Source organism: Eubalaena glacialis, chromosome 9, assembly GCF_028564815.1.
Source record: "Eubalaena glacialis isolate mEubGla1 chromosome 9, mEubGla1.1.hap2.+ XY, whole genome shotgun sequence".
Taxonomy (NCBI): domain Eukaryota; kingdom Metazoa; phylum Chordata; class Mammalia; order Artiodactyla; family Balaenidae; genus Eubalaena; species Eubalaena glacialis.
In genome coordinates, this window is record NC_083724.1 from 29053272 (window position 1) to 29074568 (window position 21297).

Consider the following 21297-nt stretch of genomic DNA (forward strand, 5'->3'; position numbering starts at 1 on the left):
CTCCCATCTTCCTTCTTTGCCTTTTCTCCAAGAGCCAGGACTTACTGAGTAACTGAGCAGGGCGGATGCAGGACCTTTCATGGTTCTCCTGCTATGGAAGAGCCACGGCCTGTCTCTAAACCCTTTCAGGCCTCTCTGGTCAGTGTCTTCACTGCTCATCCTGACTTCCCATCTGCTTGCCTGGAGACCCAAGTTCAGGCCAGAGCCACCAGGGGTGGGAGGAGCATCTGTGAGATGGATGAGCATTCTTTCCTCAACATCTCAGATGTCTCACTCTATGTATAATCAGACCCAGGTCCCTCCCACTTGGGCAGGAGACAGAAGAGTTAAGAGATTGCCAGAATCCATTAGAGGAGGCCAAGGTGAAACTTTCTCTGAGTCTTACTTGGGTCCTACTTTGAACAGGCAGTTCATCTAAATGAAGCATTACATACTTACGTGGTGTCTGCTGCTGAATGTTATTGGATCCCACACCGCCTGTGTTTTAACATCAGGCTGTTCTTTTAGGTACGGTGGATTTTCCCTGGGTGCCAGTAATTCTAAATCACTTCCTCCGAGTGAAGAAGTTAATGATGCCATCAAGCAAATGAAGAAACACTTGAAGGTGGCCAAGGTACAGTATCCATCCCAAGACATGTCAGACAGAAAATGAGTTGCTAGTACGTGGGAGTAGTTGGCAGGTAGATGATCACCTGGCAGCTTATTGTTTAAGCCTTTCAAATACAAAGCCATCACTGGGCATTTAGTGATCTTGGGCCAGCCAAGACTGAGCTACTCAGTATGTTATTTACTATCTGAAAGTGCAGATCAAAAACAAATGCAGAGATTTTAAATCTCTCAATAACTTAAGCATAGCCAGTGGATAAATAAACTGGGCATCAAACATACTTTTCTGAAACAATCTCTGGTTAAACAGGAAATGAATCATTTTCTTTAACCTGGCAGCTAGTTTTAGTACCTAATAAGCATTCACTTCATTTATCTGTATCTCAAGTTCCCCATTTCTAAGTTTGAATTGAGGAGGTCAGATGATATGGCCTCTAGGGTCACAGACAGCAGGGATTGTCTTAGAGTCTGTATCTCTGCCCTTGAGGCACAGGCCCCATGTCTGATGCATCTGCATATGGAGTGTAGTTCTGGGTCTTAGGAGGATGTCAAGGGAGCACGGTGAAGAATCCTCACCACCAGTTACAGCCAGACATCTACATCTTGGGACTTTGAGTCGCAGGGTTTCCCTCTGGTTCCTTTAAGACCTGTGGCTCATGGCAACAACACTGCTTTAGACTTCTGGTCCCTTGTTTCTCAGGAGCCAGTTATTCAGTGGCTTCAAGGTTCATTTCAATGAATGACGCAGTGGCAGTGTTGCCCTTCACAAGGTTGTCCCATTGTCCACAGACTCCAGACTTTCTGTTGCCCTCCCCTGTGAACCATCCCGCTGAGGCAGCTTTCTGTCATTCACAGGACAGTTCTGCAGATCGATTTCTCAGCAGCTTGGGAAGGTTCATGACAGGACTGGACACGAAGAATAACGTCAAGGTAAAGCCCTTTGTTCCAATAGCTTTTTTGTTTTTGGCCGCTCCTTGGTGTTTGAGGGATCTTAGTTACCCAACCAGGGATTGACCCCAGTCCCAGGGCAGTGATAGCACCGAGTCCTAACCACTGGACCAGGGAATTCCCTCCAATAGCTTTTTGATGAACAGTAATCCCTATGTTCCCCCGAAGTACTTTCAGCTCATGATAACATTGATTCATGACAGAAATCTCTCTTAATTTTACTGGTGAGGCTGTACAATATGATGATGAAGAGAACTTGCTTTGCCACCAGTCACACCAGGGGAACCATTATGAACCTGACCTAGTTACTTAACCTATTTAAGCCTCAGTTTCCTAATCTATAAAATGCAGGCAGTAATCGTGGCTACCTCAAAGCTATGGTGAGGGTTAAATGAGTTAAAGATAGCACAGTGCCTGGCCACACGGTCAGTTCTGGGCACACCCTGGCCGCTGTTGCCTCTTTGCCATGTTCTCTGATCATGTTTTGTCTCGTGGTATGACTGGAATTTCTGGAGTGCACATGCATGTTTTGTGTGTGTGCACCTACCTCCGGGAGCAGGGTTTGGGAGCAGCACCTTGCACCTGGTATGTTTTATTTCAGGTGTGGTTCAACAACAAGGGCTGGCACGCCATCAGCTCTTTCTTGAATGTCATCAACAATGCCATTCTCCGGGCCAACCTGCAGAAGGGAGAGAACCCTAGCCAGTATGGGATTACTGCCTTCAATCACCCCCTGAACCTCACCAAGCAGCAGCTCTCGGAAGTGGCTCTGTAAGTATCACTGTGTCTGAATCGGGAGAGGGAGAGGGTGTTTGGGGGAATCATGGAGCAGGGGAAGGAAGTATGAAGCTGGTTGTAGAGTAACAGCTGGGGAAACAGGTTCATTATGGTATGTTTGGGTTGGTCCAGGCTCTGGACAGAAAATGATCAGTTTATGAATTGGCTGGGCAGGGATTAAACTGCAGAAGATACATGACTCTGATATATTAAAGCCATTATTACATTTAGGGAATTCACATAAAGTAAGTTAAATTGTTAATATAATTCTAAAATATTTTAACTCACCCTTAACACAGTGTTTAATAAAAAAATCAGTTTCATTTGTTTTGAAATCACTATTTTTAAACTTGGCGAAACATGCTTTTGTCAGCTTGTGTTTAATTCTTTGAGTGTGTGTGTGTGTGTGTGAGTGTGAAGTTAAAACCAGTATAATCTAGTTCAGAGTGTATAGCCTTTGAAATCATAGAGATCTGGGTTTGAATCTGGTTTCTAAACTTTCCAGATATATGGTATTAAGTGAGGCAATTCATGTAAATTGCCAAGTCCGGCCTTCAACACATGGTTGATATTCAACACACGTTAGGTTCCTTTCCTGTATGTGGAGCATGGCACAGTTATTACTTCTGCTTCACTCGTATAGAATATCAATATGTGTCACTAGGATCTTTATACCAAGCTTATGTAACATTTATGCAGAGAAATAGTTGATATTATACCCCATTTCATGGACTTATAAGACTATTCTTATAATAAGGATCTGATGGAATTTTTGTACGTGTTAGGTTGATATGCCACGAGCTTTTGTTGTCAAACTTATTTATAGCCAGAAATTGTTGTTTGAATAGTTTCACACTAATATTTCTGCTTTATTAAGTTTTCAAGCTACACTACTCCCTTATGTGTGAAAATTTACAACTTGTTGCTCATAGAAGGTCAAGAATAGTGGAACAAAGTGAATGCCGTTAGGCCACTCTTAGACTTCCTTTAATAGTTTCATTTTGGCAGTAGACCCTTTTGACCTCAGTAGAATCAGTTTTGCATTTGAATTATCGAGTTTTTTTTTTTTTTTTTTTAACTTGAAAATAATCATCTTTAACCCTGAATAAAATATATGTGGTGAAGAGATTTTTTTTCCCTGGGCTATGCTTCAAATATTTGTGTGTGTATGTGTCCCTGATTGAGTCCTCAGCTGCACTGTCTGTCTTTTTCAGGATGACCACATCAGTGGACGTCCTCGTGTCCATCTGTGTCATCTTTGCGATGTCCTTCGTCCCGGCCAGCTTTGTCGTGTTCCTGATCCAGGAGCGGGTCAGCAAAGCGAAGCACCTGCAGTTCATCAGCGGAGTGAAGCCTGTCATCTACTGGCTCTCCAATTTTGTCTGGGACATGGTAAGAATGCTGGTCTGCTGCTGCTATATAAACCTCCATCAGGGCTCTGGATTGGATGGATGAAAGAGCTCCTGGCCATCAGCAGGAGATGTTCTAGCTAGTCCAAAGATGAACAAAAGAGGAAAAGGCAGGCGCAGTTGTACACTTTCATGTGACCAAACACAGCCTTAAGCCCAGGGCTGATATCACACCAGAGGAAATCTGTCCACATGGACTGCAGTTCATACTACCACCACCTCATTCCCTAAGTGACAACTTTTCAAAGAAACTGAGGTGGAAGACTTAGTCAAAACTCAAAGCCAGTGCCTCTAACTTGTCTGATAGAGCTTTAACCTCCAGAGTCAGGGTGTTCTTTGTCTTACTAGGAACTCAATCTGTCATTTGAAAACTTTATATGTTTTACTGGAAGCTTATCCATCCATTGCAAATCTATTTTCATGCCAGCTGTAATATATTGCTTCTATTTGGACCAATATGGAGGACTTCAAAGAATTCTGAAGTTCTAATTTTTATAAAGTGGAGTTGAAATGTATCTCCCTATGGGGTCCATTAATTTGTAGGCCACACAGAGGAAATTTAATTCTTCTCCCACTGGACAGCCCCTCAGATATTTGAAGACATCCGTCATTTATCCTAAGTCTTCCCCAGATAAGATGATACATGAGAACATACTTTGTAATCTCTAGATCACTGTGCAGATGTGAGTGATGATGGTGATGTCTGTGTTGATTATAGCAAGCCTCTCAGACTTGTCATTTTTCTGACCTGACTGCCTCTCTGCGGCCATGCTCCATATTGTTAATAAGCCATTTGAAAAGCAAAGCCCAGAATTAACCTTACATTCAGGCTGTGGTCTGAATGGTTATGAGTCTAGAGGGAGTTGATCTTTGTCCCATATTCCTATTACTCAGCCCAAGGGTATTTCATCTTGGAAGCAGCACTGTCTTGTTGGCAACTTGGCAGTGAACTGTTTCACAGGTATTGTTTATGGGGTCTCTTTCACTGTATACTAATGCAATTGACTTTTTTGAACCTTTATATTTATATACGAATCTAAAACTTGATATATATATATCAAACTTTATATATAGCTTTGTATATAAATATAAAGGTTGTTAAAAACATATATAAAAGTTTATATTTATCCCCGTTAAACAGAATTTTATGTAGTGTCCATTTGTTTTGGTTTTATCTTGATCCAGTAATTGCTTTATTGAGTAAGCACATACATACTGACTGCTCACTACGTGTCTGACTCTGCCAGGCATTGCAGATTCAGAGATGAAAAGATCAAGTCCCTGACTCAGGAATACCACTTATCTTCCTGTGTGTTATCTGTCCCTCACTGCTTTAGAACCTCTGAAATTTGCTATAACCATGTCTTCATCTAAGTTGTTTGAAAAGCACAATTGAGTAGGATGGGACTGAGACGTAGAGCCCTGTGGTCTGAAGCTACAAATACTTCTCACAGCTGACAAGCCCACTACCACCTCCCTGCCTCTGCTCTGCTCTGCCAGCTATGAATTCCCGTAATTGTCCTGTGGTCAAGTCTTTATTTCTGCATTTTAATGCTTGAGACACTGTCAGGACAGACTTTAAAATTAGTCTCAGTGTGATGAAACAGTTCTGACATTCATGTTATGAGTGCTTACCTCATAAATAGATCACAAGTGAGCTTGAACTTGGGCAGACTATAATACAGCATTAATGATGAAGCAGACACAGTCGTCTTCGGGAAGAATAATGGCAGCTTACTTGCTACCTGTGAAATTGAAATTACTCTGACTGGGAATCCATCGTTCAGTAAGTTTACTGAGCGTGACACCTTGGCTTATCTGTTGGAAAGACAGAAAGGACGTGCAGTTTATAAAATCAGCCGGGGGTAAAATGCTTGTCAACACGTATTGTCCAGTATTTTGATTAATAGTTCTTGTGGCTTCATTAATTCAAAGTTCTTCTTCAATATGTTTATCTGCCCTTTCTTGTCTGATGATGATGAAGACTTGAGACGTGTTGTATCTTTGACTTAGGGGTGACCTTGATTTCCTCGTTTCACTTTTAGTGCAACTATGTGGTCCCTGCCACGCTGGTCATTATCATCTTCATCTGCTTCCAGCAGAAGTCCTATGTGTCCTCCACCAACCTGCCTGTGCTAGCCCTTCTACTGTTGCTGTATGGGTAAGGCACCTCTGGATGGGGCGTATGGTATCAGATGTCAGGGGGAAGGCAGGGGACACCCAGTGGACATGTGTCTTTGTGCCTCACCAGGTGGTCCATCACACCTCTCATGTACCCAGCCTCCTTTGTGTTCAAGATCCCCAGCACAGCCTACGTGGTCCTCACCAGCGTGAACCTCTTCATCGGCATCAATGGCAGCGTGGCCACTTTTGTGCTGGAGCTCTTCACCAACAATGTGAGTTCTGCAGAAAGAGATGCTGGGATGAGCATAGTGTTTAGTCATGATCTTATTCTGCTTGCCTGCGGTGTTGACACCATGGACCACTCTGTCCTTTTGCAGAGTCTGTCTGTCTTTCCTGGGTTTGCATACCATCTCTCGCTTCTCCTTTTCCTTATATGTCTCTGATCACATTTTTCTGTTTCCTTTGACAAGTTCTTGTATACTCCTTTCTGTTTAAATGTTGCTTTCCCCAGTATTCAGTTCTCTGGCATCTTGTTTCCCACTTTAGATGCTCTCTCTGGGTGATGGCATTCATGCTGGAAGATTTCGCCACCACCTCTCAGTGCCTCATGTTGCTCTCTCTCACATCCATGCATACCTTTAGCCCCGACTCTCCTTTTGAACTCTATTCTCATGTTCTCACTTGCCCAGTGGATGGCTCCATTTAGATTAACTGAAGGACACCCCAGACTGGCCATGTCCTAAATCATCTTCTCCTCAGAACCCAGTATTTCTCTTGCCATTCCTGTCATGCTGGATGGCATTACCATCCACCCAGTCACCCCAGCTGGGGCAATATTAGAGCCATTTTATATGCTTTGCTTTTGCTTATTTCCCACATTCAGTTGGTTACCTTGCCAGTTCCTCCCATTACAGATCTCTTAAACAAGGCTCCCTGTCCATTCTTGTTGTCATTGCCTTCATCCGGACATCTTAACTTAGCCCACAAAGCCTTTCAGAGGTGTACAACCCTTCCTTGACAGTTCCCACCACACTCTTTCCCAAGACATGGTAAGCTTCGGCTGAGTGGTCCCTTCAACCCTCCATACTCCTGTAGGCCTGGTTCAAGATCCCCAGCACAGCCGACGTGGTCCTTACTAGCGTGAACCTCTTCATGGGCGTCAATGGCAGTGTGCCACTTTGGCGCTGGAGCTCTTCACCAACAATGTGAGATACTACCCGATTCTGTGACTCCTCTGTCACGGAATCGGGTAGTATCTCACTAACCCTTCATGACTGAGCTTGAATGTGAAGCTTTCCTTACCTGCCTTATGGGAGGTACTCTCTCTTCCCTGTGCTCGCAAAGCCCACACAGTTCATGCCTCCAGTACAACACATCCAATTATGTAGCAATTTCCTGTTTCCATGTTTCTTTTCCTCAGAGTAGAGACTAGACTGTTTCTTAGTAATCTCTGCCTCTCCTGTGCCCTGCCACAGTGCATCCAGCACATAGCAACTTACTCAGTTGTTGGGTATTTGGCCACTGCTGGATTGATGTATTCGAGAAGAATTTTTTAAACTCCAACAAAATCCTGAAACTGAAGTATTGACCCAGACATGAGCAATTTGCGTTTAAAATGCTAAGCAAATATTTTATGATGGATTAGCTTCTGATTAAATATAATCATGTTTCTAAACTTTGCTCATATTTCTCCCATACTCATAGCATTATTCCAGATTTTCTAAAGAGCAAAATTTTATTACGTTATATATCATCCTCTATGGCTACTGCTATTTATTGGTATCTGAATTCAAAGATTCAGTTTGACCTCAGGGAATCAAATTTTTTTTTCACTTCCATATTTTAGACTTTGGTAAATTTTTAGCCTGAATCACAAAAGACAGTCTCTCTCTGTCTTATTTTTTTAGAAGCTGAATAACATCAATGATATCCTGAAGTCGGTGTTCTTGATTTTCCCACATTTTTGCCTGGGACGGGGGCTCATTGACATGGTGAAAAACCAGGCAATGGCTGATGCCTTGGAAAGGTTTGGTGAGTGACAGTAGTGGCTGTAGGATGTTTTAATAGAGATGGCAGTTTGCATGGGCATTGGTACTTTGGCCTTTGTTTTGGAAAGTGGGTGGTGACTGGGCAAAGGACTTCTCTCCACTGATAGGGCTCATGTCAGTACAGCTGGTTGTGGCATGGGTCTTGTGACACAACCATTTGCCTGAAAGATGAGACAGTAATTTTGGAGGTGAGGAAAATATTGGCTTAAGCTTGGACCCAGTGCCTGATACCACTGGTGGGGTTTGCCAGAGTCATTGGAAAAGTCAAACCACAGCTTTGAGAATTAGATACAGGCCAGAGAATCAGAAGGAAAGATGCAAACTTTGGCTCTATTGGGAAAATCATGGACCTGCAGATGGGGTCATATATTACCTTTTACACAGTCTATAAAAAGGTAATTTACTGCAGCTCTTTCTACATTTAGAGTCTTTAAATTTATTTCTCCTGTGGCCACATTACTATTCTTTATTGACTGGCTCATATAGTTAGATGGGCCATGTTATTTAATGGGCATAGAAGAGGGACTTTTTTTAAACTTGGAGGTACAAGGAGATATATAAGGATTTTAAGGAATATTTACATAAACCCAGATGAGTTGAGTCACCAGGTTACATTATATTCTATTGAAAGGGGCATCTTTTAAATGTGCTTTCTAATCTTTCTTAGTGAAGCTTATAATTTGTTAAAATACTGACCCTAAAAATTACCCTGGATTGTTTGCCTTTTTACAAAGGATTTTTGGCATGTCTCATTAAAATGGAAACATTAGGGACTTCCCTGGTGGTGCAGTGGTTAAGAATCCGCCTGCCAATGCAGGGGACATGGGTTTGATCCCTGGTCCAGGAAGATCCCACATGCTGTGGGGCAATTAAGCCTGGGCGCCACAACTACTGAGCCTGCGCTCCAGAGCCCACGAGCCACAACTACTAAGCCCGCGTGCTGCAACTACTGAAGCCCACGCGCCTAGAGCTCATGCTCCACAACGAGAAGCCACCGCAACGAGAAGCCCATGCACTGCAACAAAGAGTAGCCCCCGCTTGCTGCAACTAGAGATAGCCTGTGCACAGCAACGAAGACCCAACGCAGCCAAAAAATAATAATAGTAATAAATAAGTAAATAAATAAATCTTTAAAAAAAAATGGAAACATTAGATTTCTTAAATGAAGTTACAGTTCAAATACATGTTATCTCTGAAATTCTGATTGATACTGTTTCACAGTATGTTTCCCCAAAACCTTACCCTAAATCAGATTTGGAAAGTGGTGACTCCCTTATTTTTTCCTCCTGGCCACGGGCCATAAACATTGGTATTTCTAGGAATGTAGGCCTGAATTTGAGGAAGGGCCATGGTCTCTGGTGCCTCCATTCTGACTGGATCTCTGCATTGTGTCTACCAGGGGAGAATCGCTTTGTCTCGCCACTGTCTTGGGACTTGGTGGGACGAAACCTCTTCGCCATGGCCGTGGAAGGGGTGGTGTTCTTCCTCATCACTGTGTTGATCCAGTACCGATTCTTCATCAGGCCCAGGTGAGCTTTCTCTCAGAACTCACAGAGCACCTGGTTGATGGTCACGGAGGAGGAACACAGGGAAACACTCGCCGGTGGTGGTTGGATTGACTGAACTCAAAGCAGATAATCAAACTGATTTTCCTCATGTGGGCATCTCCCGGCCCCCAACACTGCCGACAACTCTGGAGTGTGGATTTTACAGGACTGCTTTAGAAACTGGGTCTTTGACTTAGAAAATAACTTGAAATGTTGATTTGATTTTTTTTCTTAATTTTTTCCCCCTAAGACCTGTAATGGCAAAGCTTCCTCCTCTGAATGATGAGGATGAAGATGTGAGGAGGGAGAGACAGAGAATTCTTGATGGTGGAGGACAGAATGACATCTTGGAAGTCAAGGAGCTGACTAAGGTGAGGCAATGAGGACAGGCTATAACAACTTGTCTTCAGTGTTTTCAGCTTTATATGTTGGAAACTAGCATTTTGCTGACTCAACAAAAAGAGCATGCTTCCTAAAATGTGCATCTATACTAAGTTTCTGTCAATTTAATTTTATTTAAAATACACCATGGGGACTTCTTAATTAAAGAAATCCTACTGAAAATAATTATACTGTGAATTCTCATTCTTGAGTATATTTGTTTTTCACACTTACATTTATGCATTAGTTATTGAAACATCTAATATTGTGTATCGAGGCAAAGCTGAAGTTGATAGAATAATGATTGATTTTGAGTTTCATGGTCCAAAAAGGTGGTAAATCTCCATTGCTTAAGAAGAGGGTCTGTTTCAGCCCTTTCTAGGTGCCAGAATCCCAACAAATTCACTTTTTTGTAACCTGTTCAATATTTGCAATGTTTTGATAACAAATTATTACCCTGTAAAATTTAGTTTTTAAAATATCTACAATGTCTTTACATATTAAATGAAAATTATATAGATATTAATGACCAATATGCTTTTTAAAAGTCTGACGTTAGATTAAAAAATAAAAAGAAATTCACTTGTATTTTGAGCTTCAGGGTCATTCAGAAGCCAGTTGCCACAGAGACAGACCAAGGCTTTAGCACATCACATGTGTGACTTAGTCTTATCGATCAGTCTTATTTCGTGGTGTGTTTAGGTCATAATTCCCTCTTCCACAGTTGCCTGGGACAGCTGTGAGTCACTGCAGCTCATGAATTTTTGCATTTTGTTTGTTGCAGGTATATAGAAGGAAGAGGAAACCTGCCGTCGACAGGATTTGCGTTGGCATTCCTCCTGGTGAGGTAAAGACATTTTGCCTACCCTGTGTTTGCCCCTATTAATTCAGACTGTCTCTACTGCAATCAAACAATAATGTCTGTAAGGGGTTAAAAGTGGTTTTAAAAGGCTTCTCCATTTATATCTGTGTGGAGCAATCAGTCATTGAAAGGATGGGGGCCCCATATATCAACAATTTTGGATAATCTCAGACAATGTAAGAAAAGTATGCACATCCAAAAAGTGATTTTGTGATCCATTCCAGGTGATAATGAAATTCAAATAGATTTTAAAAGATAGATTTTCTCCTTTCTCGTTTATGTGTGTATTCTTGTATGCCCTTTAGCCAGATTAGATGGTGAAATTTGACTTGTTGGCTTTCATTACTGTTTTTCACACATTAACTTTGGCCTTAACCTGACGACTCAAATAATATTTACAAATACACCCACACTTTAAATGGTTTCATTATAAAACGTATGTTTAAATATCTATATGATTTCTTAAGACCAAGAAAATAGTTGACTCTTCATTAAGAATGATGTTTTAGGATCATGTTACATGAAAATGAAGCTGAGGTGACTATTTTATAAGGGTCATTTATATTCAGATTTTTAGTAGTTTACTTATACAACTTACCCAATCTTTTTCAGTGCTTTGGACTTCTAGGTGTCAATGGGGCTGGGAAATCATCAACTTTCAAGATGTTAACGGGAGATACCACTGTTACCAGAGGAGATGCTTTTCTTAACAAAAATAGGTGAGAAAAGAAGTCTATGTTTTGCCACAAAGACTTTTTTTAAACTTTATTTAAATGAATATGTTGTTATTTTTCTGATTATAACAGTACTGTGTAGTTTCTAAAAATGTTGAAATATAGTAAACTGTAAAGAAGAAAATAAAAGTCATCCATAATCCCAATACCTAGAGATAACTACTATTTACATTTCATTTTAGTTTTACTCTGTTTTTTTTTAACAGCTTTATTCAGGTATGATTTACATACCGTACAACTTACTTGTTTTAAGAGTACAACAAGTGACTTTTAGGCAATTTACAGAATTGTGCAACCATTACCACAATACAATTTTAGAACATTCCCATCACCCCAGATCTCTCTACTTTATATACACATATAAATGTATTATAAAATTGACATCATACTACATCTAGATTTTTAAATTAGTTTTTTTGTTGTTAATGACTGTACTATATTTCCCAGTGGGTTACGTATTCTAAGATGTAGAATTTTTGCTGCATAAAATGCATCTACGTACATGTACCTATAGTTTATTTCACCAATTCCTTATTGTTAGACATTTGTTCCTGTTTTTCATTAAATATGTCCTTGTATTCATCTTGGTTGTTTCCTCAGGGAAAATTCCTACAAGATAAAATTATCTACATACTTGCCAAGTTGCCCTCGCTAAAGGGTGTGCCAACTGTTGGTGTCACCATATGGGCTATTATCCGAGAGTGCACAGATCACTAAGCAGTCTGATCGTAAGGGGTACAGTACACTTTAGAGTCCTGTTAGGCAGTGTTACGCTCGAGCACTCGAAATATGTGGGACTTCTCTGGGCTTTTTATACGGAGAGACGGTACAAGGCAGTGGCTTTCAAACTCTTTGATCGTGACCCATAATACCAAAATCAATACATTTTACCTCTCAACCCAGTAAATACACAAAAACACATAAACAGGCATATTGCTTAAATAAAAGTTTTGTAAAACATTACCTACTCTTCGTGCTTGCAGTGCACTCTGATATTTCTTATTCTACTCTCTACCACACCATTTAAAAAATACTGGTTGTGACCCACTAAATTTATTTCACAACGTACTAATGGGTGGTGACTCACAATTTGGACAAGGGGCTGCTAGCCAATAAAATTGAAAAGAGCAAGGAACTTAAGGTACTCATGGCTCTCCTCTGCATCTTACATGTTTTTTCAGTAGCAGTGTAAAGGAGGTTTAAGAGAACAGAATTTCTACAATAGTTGGCCTAAGGCTACACACCTGCTTTCCCCGTCTTGTTCCTAGTACCAGGCTCCTGGGGCACATAGCAATGGCAGCAATAACTGGCCCAAACTAAGGTTCGTCACAGTGCCTGGTTCTGAGAGCTGGTGTGGGCAGTGTAGCTGTGAGGTCCAGGCACAGGATCTGTGAGCGCCTCAGTCATAATTCTGGAAAAGGCTGGATCTGGGAGTACTAATTTATATGCAGAGAGGAATGAATACTGCTGATGGGCCAAACTTGTGGTTGTCCAGAGGTGGCTAAAGTGCAGCTATCAGACTGGATGTGACACTGAGCTTTCTCCTACGTCAGGGATCCTTAACCCGAGAATGGCTTCATAGGGCCTAAAAACTGCCCCCACCAATATATGTAAAATTGTGTCTGTAGGTATATTTTTTGTTGTCATCAGATTCTCAGAGGGTCTGTGATCAAAAAAACCTTCAAAACCAGGAGGATTCCTGGGTTGAGTATTTAGTGGGACCAAGGGGTCTGGATCGTGTTATGTGCGAGTCAATGTATGGGCAGCAAAAAGCAGAGAAAGTCACAGCGAGTTGCTGAGCCTCCTCTGACGTGAATGGAGCAACGGAGCACAGGGTGCATGTGACTGGGCCACAGAATCAAGTCAGGGATGGACACTTAGTGTTAAAGCCCTAGGATGGTGTGACTGAGGTTGTTGATAAAGATGGTGCCACAGCTGGGATGGACTTGGGAATTCTGAAATGGGACTGAGCCTGCAGATTGAGGTGCTGGGGGAGCCAGGTGCAAGGACTGGGCAGGGTGTAGGCCAGAACCCTGACTTCCAGGAGGGGCTGGCATCCTGGGGGCAGAAAGGCTGTTCCTTCAAGCTATAGCAGGTGTGCTTGCTGGTATGTTGGTCATGCACAAGCACTCTATAGGAATATTAGGCAAGATGGTCTGATCAGAGTATCTAAATGCTTAAAAACCTGACCAGTTTTGTTTTTCTTTGCAGTATCTTATCAAACATCCACGAAGTACATCAGAACATGGGCTATTGCCCTCAGTTCGATGCCATCACAGAGCTGCTGACTGGAAGAGAACACGTGGAGTTCTTGGCGCTCTTGAGAGGCGTCCCAGAGAGAGAAGTCGGCAAGGTACCGTGGGCACCGGAAAGCCAGCCTGTCTCCCTTGGCATCCTAACAGTGTACCTTACGGCTGTGACCTTCACACATGACCATCGGCTTCAGGCTGTTCTTCCTTGTGGATGCAGCAATATGAAGTGCTGGCTCTTTGCAGCTCCTTTCAGGGTGGGAAGCTGTGGTGGCGGTGGGACAGGGATAGGTGACCTGGCTCACACCGGCGGGCAGAGAGGGAGTGCCGCTCCCACCACGCTAGTCCCTTCCCCCCCTGCTGTTGGCTCCTCCACACTTGCCAGGTCGTGATTGTATAGAATCTGGTCCTACTCAGTGAAAGAGTTTTCATACGCAAGTGTAAGAAAGCATGATAAAATTCCCAAACCCAACAAAGGTCAAGACGCTTTTTATCACCCTTAGGTTGGTGAGTGGGCAATTCGGAAACTGGGCCTCGTGAAGTATGGAGAAAAATATGCTGGGGACTATAGCGGAGGCAATAAGCGCAAGCTCTCGACGGCCATGGCTTTGATTGGCGGGCCTCCTGTGGTGTTTCTGGTGAGTGTGACTGTGAATGGAAAACTTTGTTCTGGCCTGAATGGAAGACATCTCTTTTCTAAAGTCCTCGATGTCCAGGCCGTGCATGACTGGCTTGGCAATGGCAAGCCCCCCTCCCCCGATGAGGAACAGCAGGGCAGCCTCAGAGAACCAGAGGGAAGCTCCCTTGCCCCTCTCCTTGACACACATTGGGGTGGCTCTGACATGCCCTCAGATGCTCCAAAAGAGGAGATACTCCAGGGACCTTGTTTCTCTAGCATGGAGAACCCCAACAGGTGCGGCTGAGGCTGGGTGTGTGATTTGACCTTTCTCTGGACCATTCTATATGCCATCTATGTGTTCATCCCCTGAAGACTGAGAGTGTGGATACAGCTTCAGGATCCCCAAGGTAGCACCTGGGTCATAGTTCCTTACATACAGATAAATGGAAAACAGAAGGTCAGACTGACAGTGGCCCTTGATCCTTTTTCTTCTGTAGAGGAGAAGAGCACTGAAGTTATTACAGGAAGAAGCCTTGGGCTGAGGCTTTAAAGTTATCCAGACTATTTGGATTTGGAATTTGTTTCTCTAAGACTAGCAAGTACAGTATAACAGGCTAAGCCAGAGTGAACTAGAATTAAAAAAAAAAGAAAAGAAAAGGAATTTTACCCAAACCTTAAACTGACTTCAGTAGACATTTCAGACAAAAATAATTTTTAGTATATACTTGTCAGTCATGAAAAGATGGTTGAAACCTAATGACTTTTCCCCTTCCCTTTCTGTTTATTTGGAGAAATTTCATTTCATAAAAAATTAAATTTGAGTTTTCTACTTCAGTGACACATGTGTAAAAGTGAACTGGTTGCAAACAGTATGAAATATTCATGTATGTAAGGTCTGGTTCTTTGGTCCATCAAGAAATAAATAGAATGGTAAGTTAAAACTTAGGCTATTTCAGAGATGCTTCTGAATTTAAAACCAAACCTATCTTAGATTTTTTTTTTCCCAGCACATAATAGGGCTTATTTTATTCTAATTACAGGATGAACCGACCACAGGCATGGACCCCAAAGCCCGGCGATTCTTGTGGAATTGTGCCTTAAGTATCATCAAGGAAGGGAGATCAGTAGTGCTTACATCTCATAGGTCTGTAGTGAAGACTTAGCTTGGCTTCTTTGTTGTGTAACTTTTAAGTTTTCCAAGTAGTATATATGATCATTGTATAAAAAATAGAAAACACAGAAAGGCAAATAGGAAAAAAAAATGATGATCACCTGACATTGCATCACTAGGAGACAGCTATTACTGTCATCGGGCAATATATCTTTGCAGAGTTTCCCTATGCAAATCTATACACAGTGTATATGTTTTTTACAAACAAAAATGCAAGCTTTAGCATATATACTAAGTTCTTTTTCCCTTAACAATACTGAGAACATTATTCCAAGTCAGTTAATTTAGATGTGTCATCTTTCTTATAGCTATTAGTGAATAGTATTCCATTAGGATATACCCTAATTTATTTAACCATTCCTCTTTTGTGTAGACATTTGGATCATTTCCAACTTTTTTCACGATTATAAACGGCACAGCAGTGAACAGCGTTTTCCCTACATCTTCGTGTATTTGTAACAGGATGCAATTATGCCCTAGGAAGCTGGGGATCTGTTTCTTTGAAATGCCAGATGTCATGGTGATGTTCTGATGGTTATAGGAGCATTTCTCTAAAACTAAGCCTCATTCTGTTTTCCCACAGTATGGAAGAATGTGAAGCTCTTTGCACTAGGATGGCAATTATGGTCAATGGGCGGTTCAGGTGTCTTGGCAGTGTCCAACATCTGAAAAATAGGTAACAAAGATAGTTTCTTTGGGATCCCACATACTGAGAAATCGTGTATTTATTGTTTTGTGAGTGTATACATGGTGGCTCTAAAATAAAGGGAAATAAACTGAACAAGATGGTATAGTGGAAAGAATGAGGACTTTGAAGTCAAACAGAGCTGCGTTCAAATTCTGTCTTTACCTTTTATTGGGTTGTAGGCACTTCGGCAAGTTATTTAACCTCTCTGAGAGGCAGTGTTCTAGGAATATCTACTTTCTAGCTTTGTTATAGAGATGTAATGGGAAGATTTATATGTGCCAGTAAGGTTAGAGCATAGGCTTCAGAGTCAAGCACAAGTTGGGTCCACACCCTGGCCCCACCATTTCTGAGCTACGTACCATGAGCAAGTGACTAACTCTCGGTTTCAATTTCTCTGTACCATCTGACAGACCTCACAGGTCTAGGTGAGGAGTAAATGAAGTCATGTCTAAAGCCCTCAGCAAGGCAGCTCACATAGAATAGGTATTCAGTACGTGACCACTGGTTCCTGCTCTCTGAAACTTATTTCTGGGTCTGGCAGGGACCTCTCTCTTTCATGGCCCAAGTGGGGTTCTCAGAGTTAAATATTCTTTTGAGAAGTTTCCCGAGGGTCTTCCATTTGGACTTTCTTTTTCCTGCTTTCAGGTTTGGAGATGGTTATACAATAGTCGTACGAATAGCAGGGTCCAACCCTGACCTGAAGCCTGTCCAGGAGTTCTTTGAACTCGCCTTCCCAGGAAGCGTGCTGAAGGAGAAGCACCGGAACATGCTGCAGTACCAGCTTCCCTCTTCACTGTCTTCCCTGGCCAGGATTTTCAGCATCCTTTCCCAGAGCAAAAAGCGACTCCACATAGAAGACTACTCTGTCTCTCAGACAACACTTGACCAAGTAAGCTTAGAGTGTCAAAAACAGATTTGCTTTTCAGGGTGAGGCTTCCTGCCGCTTCTCCACCCCCTGCCCATTGTGGGCCCTAGCACAGTATAGATGAGCTGAGCATGAACTCCTGATCTTCTACTACTAGTTATGCTTTTTACCTAACCTCCCTGAATCTGAAAATGGAGATGATACTACCAACTTCATAGGGTTAATGTGAGAATAAATTGTCATAATAATCATAAAAACGGCAGTTTTTTATTGAGTATCTGCCACGGGCAGGTATTATGCCAGGTGCCTTATCCCATGTATATTAGATAACATCAGGTACCAAATAGATCCTGGCACTTAGTAGGTGTTCAGTAAATGTTAGTTTTCAACTCTCTTCCCTTTAATCAGGCCTGTATGAGTCAAAGTAAATAGATGATCAAGCAGTTGGTGATTTGGGGGGCAATAATAGAAGGTCAGTTTTTTAGGTTAATGCTTTGTCAAGTATTCCCCTCTCCCTCCCACACACAATTTTCTAGTTAATCTATTCTATTTATTCAATCTCGTATTCTCTAATTTTCATGTGGGGAAAAATGCAACTAGAATAAAGAGAGCAAGTTAGAGGTATTTATAAAGGTCCACCTTTATTTTGACAGGTATTTGTAAACTTTGCCAAGGACCAAAGTGATGATGACCACTTAAAGGACCTGTCATTACACAAAAACCAGACAGTGGTGGATGTTGCAGTTCTCACATCTTTTCTGCAGGATGAGAAAGTGAAAGAAAGTTATGTATGAAGAATCCTGTTCATACAGGGTGGCTAGAAGAAAGGAGGAACTAGACCTTCCTTTGCACTATGTGAAGTGTTCCAGAGGAAAGAGCTGGAAGATTTTGTGGGAAGAGGTAAACTGGATACTGTACTGATACTATTCAATGCAATGCAATTCAATGCAATGAAAACAAAATTCCATTACAAGGGCAGTGCCTTTGTAGCCTATGTCTTGTATGGCTCTCGAGTGAGAAAGACTTGAATTTAGTTTATTACCTTATACTCATGTGAAACTCTAGTATGGAACCCAGTGGACATATGGGTTTGACATACGTTTTTGTTCCTTTGTATTCTAACTGGGGTTGCAACAATAATTCATCAAGTAATCATGGCCAGTGATTGTTTATCAAAATCAAAAGGCGTCCTCATTCATTAAGCCGTGCCAAGCCAGGAGACTGGTTTCCCGGTGACACAGCCAGTGCCGGCAATGAGCGCACCGGAATTACTAATGCCAAGTTGCTCAGAAAGCCCGAAGCACCATGGTGTGTCGTGCACACTGTTGTGAAAGCTGCTCTACTCAGAGTCTGTTGACATCATCAAATATCAGGTGACAAAATGGTTCCATGTGTGGGGAAAGTCCTGCTTTGATTCCCTCTTTGATGAACTGCTCTGATGGTGGTGACATGCAAATTGCAACATGTAAATTGCATGGTAACATGCAAGCGTGAGACTTGGTTTCATTGTTGTCCTTGCTTGGAACCATGAGTCTCCAAGGTTATCTTTGTGGGACTCTTTAAGTATACTTAGATCCTGGTTAAGAAGCAAAGAATCAGCAACTGCATTGTTGGGGCCGCAGGCTGCGGAAGCCAGGGCATGGGATGAAGGAGATGATGCGTTCAAACCAAGGGAGGCCTGTGTCCATTTGTCCTGATTGTCTGCTAACACGGTACAGTGCATCTCAAGATCTTGTTGTTTGATACAAGCATAGTATTATTTCTGGCTTTTTGGATTAATCTAGAATATGAAAAGATGGAGTTGTATTTTGAGAAAAATCTTTGTACTTTTAATGTTATTTGGAATTGTAAGTTCTGTCAGTGACTTTTGAAACCTTAGAATGGCCTCTTTGTAGAACCCTGTGGCACAGAGGAGTATGGCCACACTGCCGCGCTAGCTTTATTTTTTCATGTAAGTTTGCGAATGGATCATCTAATGCCTAGTGACTAGAAAACAGTGTGATGGCCAAGATCTCATGACAACATTGTATTTAAGTTTCTTTAAGATCGTTTAGAATACTTTTAGTATCAGTGCATTAATCAAGTATTTTTTGAGTGTATGTTATAACTGAGTATGGATGGATGTGGTGAGGAGATATTAAGTCTCAGTAGATTTTCTGTGCCATGTTTGTCAGCTAACTGGTTTACAAATACAGGTTTTGTTGTGGTTGTGGGAACCCACTGAAAGAATATTGGGCAGCCCACTTTTTGAAAATAGCAACAATGCAAAAGCCAAGAAAGTTTAAATGTCATAAGGGTCACAAGACTATATAATGAATACTTTCACAGAGAAGACAGCTAGCTTCAAAGCTTGTTGAATAACATAAAACTGTGCTTATGGCATTTAGTACCTTCGAATAATTAACTTTGAAAATCTCAGATACCCCATTCTGACAATCTCAAATTTTTCATCTCTTCAATCACTAACCTATCATGAAAAAAAAAAAAACAACAAAAAACAGCAAATGCCCCCACGTGAAGATTATCTCAGACTTTTCTAACCCAGTTTAATTTTTTTAGTCAGTAAATACTTGTTAAAAAATAATATGGCACTAATGCTTAATGTCATTTGTCTTGAGGCAACAAAATTATGAGAGAAATACTGTTTGGTAAAGTCATCTTTCAATATCATTACTAATGTCTTCTCCTTTAAAAAAAATTTAGATATTAACTCTAAAGGTGCAAGATTTCAGATCTATCCAAATCTGTATTTTTTCTTTTAAAATTTACTGTATGTTATCATGCAACTTGTTGCTTGGAAAAGGAAAATGACCTTTAGGGGACTTCCCTGGTGGTCCAGTGGTTAAGACTTCACCTTCCAATGCAGGGGGTGCAGGTTCGATCCCTGGTCGGGGAGCCAAGATCCCACATGCCTCACTGCCAAAAAACCAAAACATAAAACAGAAGCAATATTGTAACAAATTCAATAAAGACTTTAAAAATGGCCCACATCAAAAAATCTTTAAAAAAAAAAAAAAGAAATGAATGCTGATATTTTCTAAAATGATAAACAAGTAATGAAGGCATTTTTCCAATAACTGTTGGCATGAGCTCATATTTTATGCTATCTTTAATGATATAAAACTCATAGAACAATTGTTTCTCCTTGTTCAATATTTTTCAAAATCAAGCTTCTGTTTTCCCATTTCACTAGAATCATGTTCTAATTCTGTATTATATTAAAACCATGAGTAGCTCCTTTTTTTGATTACTTCAAGGCCATATTTTAAAAAATCAAAAGACACTGTGAACTACTTTGAAAAAAATGCAACATTTCAATATAGATTTAAAGGTTCTCTTAAGCTAGAAAAAGTCTACAGCTACCCATCTACTTCATTAATATTGTTACCTTTTAGACTATCCAAACAGCAATCTTTTAAATTTTTCTGTGTAAGCCTAATTATAGTAGAAATTTTTACAACTCTCTGCTCAGTCAGGTAAAATTTCTATATAATCCCTGTGGAAATGTAACCATGTGAGTTTCAGAAATTTTCAAAAGTGTTTAAAGATTTCGGCTTTTGCTTCTTTTGGACACCTTAAACCTTATTAACTGTGAATATGAAAAATACAAAAGAAAACAATAACAAAGCCCTCTATATGTAAACGCCCAGCATAGGTCATTGTTAAAAAACAAATAACCAAACCTCAAACTACTGTATTTCAACATCTGTACTGAAGCCATATGCATTGTGACTATTAAATGTTGCACAGCATTCACTGTATACTAATCATTGACTAAAGGGATATGTCTGTTTTCTTCTCATGGTTGTATATATCAGGTAAAAATTTTTTCCAAAGAGCCTTGTGTCATATTGAACCACTTTGACGCTGAGATATTAATTTCTACCCTTGTTACTATTTACTAGTAATAATATAGTGCTATAGTCATATCATTCTAATTCTCTTCAGAATTGTTGCATCCCTTTTTATAGAATGTTTAACCTTCCATAAGGTTTAAGTATTCTGTTCTCCCGTCTTATACCCTACGATGAAGCTATGTTTTTGTGCTTTTTCTTTATCATTGGCCCTTCATTCCAAGCACTTTATGCTGTCTGTAATGGGATCTATTTTTGCACTGGAATATCTGAGAATTGCAAAACTAGACAGAAGTTTCACAATAGATTTCTAAGTTAAATCCTTTTCATTAAAAGAAAAAAAAGAAAAAAATTTTGTATTGTCAATAACTTTATATGAAGTATTAAAAAGGCATATTTCTATGTTGTAATAAGT

At 40.8% G+C, this 21297-nt stretch overlaps 1 protein-coding gene across 5 annotated transcripts in view; it reads left to right on the plus strand.

Moving 5' to 3' along the window:
* ABCA1 (ATP binding cassette subfamily A member 1) overlaps positions 1-19658 on the plus strand; it is a 135001-nt gene extending 115343 nt beyond the window's left edge. For 4 of the 5 annotated variants that reach the window (XM_061200161.1, XM_061200160.1, XM_061200162.1 and 1 more), the window contains 17 exons: positions 508-613; positions 1462-1536; positions 2156-2325; positions 3546-3723; positions 5786-5901; positions 5992-6136; positions 7772-7895; positions 9312-9441; positions 9710-9830; positions 10625-10687; positions 11315-11421; positions 13648-13789; positions 14189-14323; positions 15345-15448; positions 16059-16151; positions 16809-17052; positions 17682-19658. In XM_061200161.1, coding sequence (XP_061056144.1) covers positions 508-613; positions 1462-1536; positions 2156-2325; positions 3546-3723; positions 5786-5901; positions 5992-6136; positions 7772-7895; positions 9312-9441; positions 9710-9830; positions 10625-10687; positions 11315-11421; positions 13648-13789; positions 14189-14323; positions 15345-15448; positions 16059-16151; positions 16809-17052; positions 17682-17822 — 2194 coding nt within the window. In that variant the 3' untranslated portion in view covers positions 17823-19658. Of the gene's footprint in view, positions 1-507; positions 614-1461; positions 1537-2155; positions 2326-3545; positions 3724-5785; positions 5902-5991; positions 6137-7771; positions 7896-9311; positions 9442-9709; positions 9831-10624; positions 10688-11314; positions 11422-13647; positions 13790-14188; positions 14324-15344; positions 15449-16058; positions 16152-16808; positions 17053-17681 lie in introns of those variants that run through there. The other variant, XM_061200165.1, reaches the window with a different exon arrangement.
* The last annotated feature ends 1639 nt before the right edge of the window (positions 19659-21297 follow it).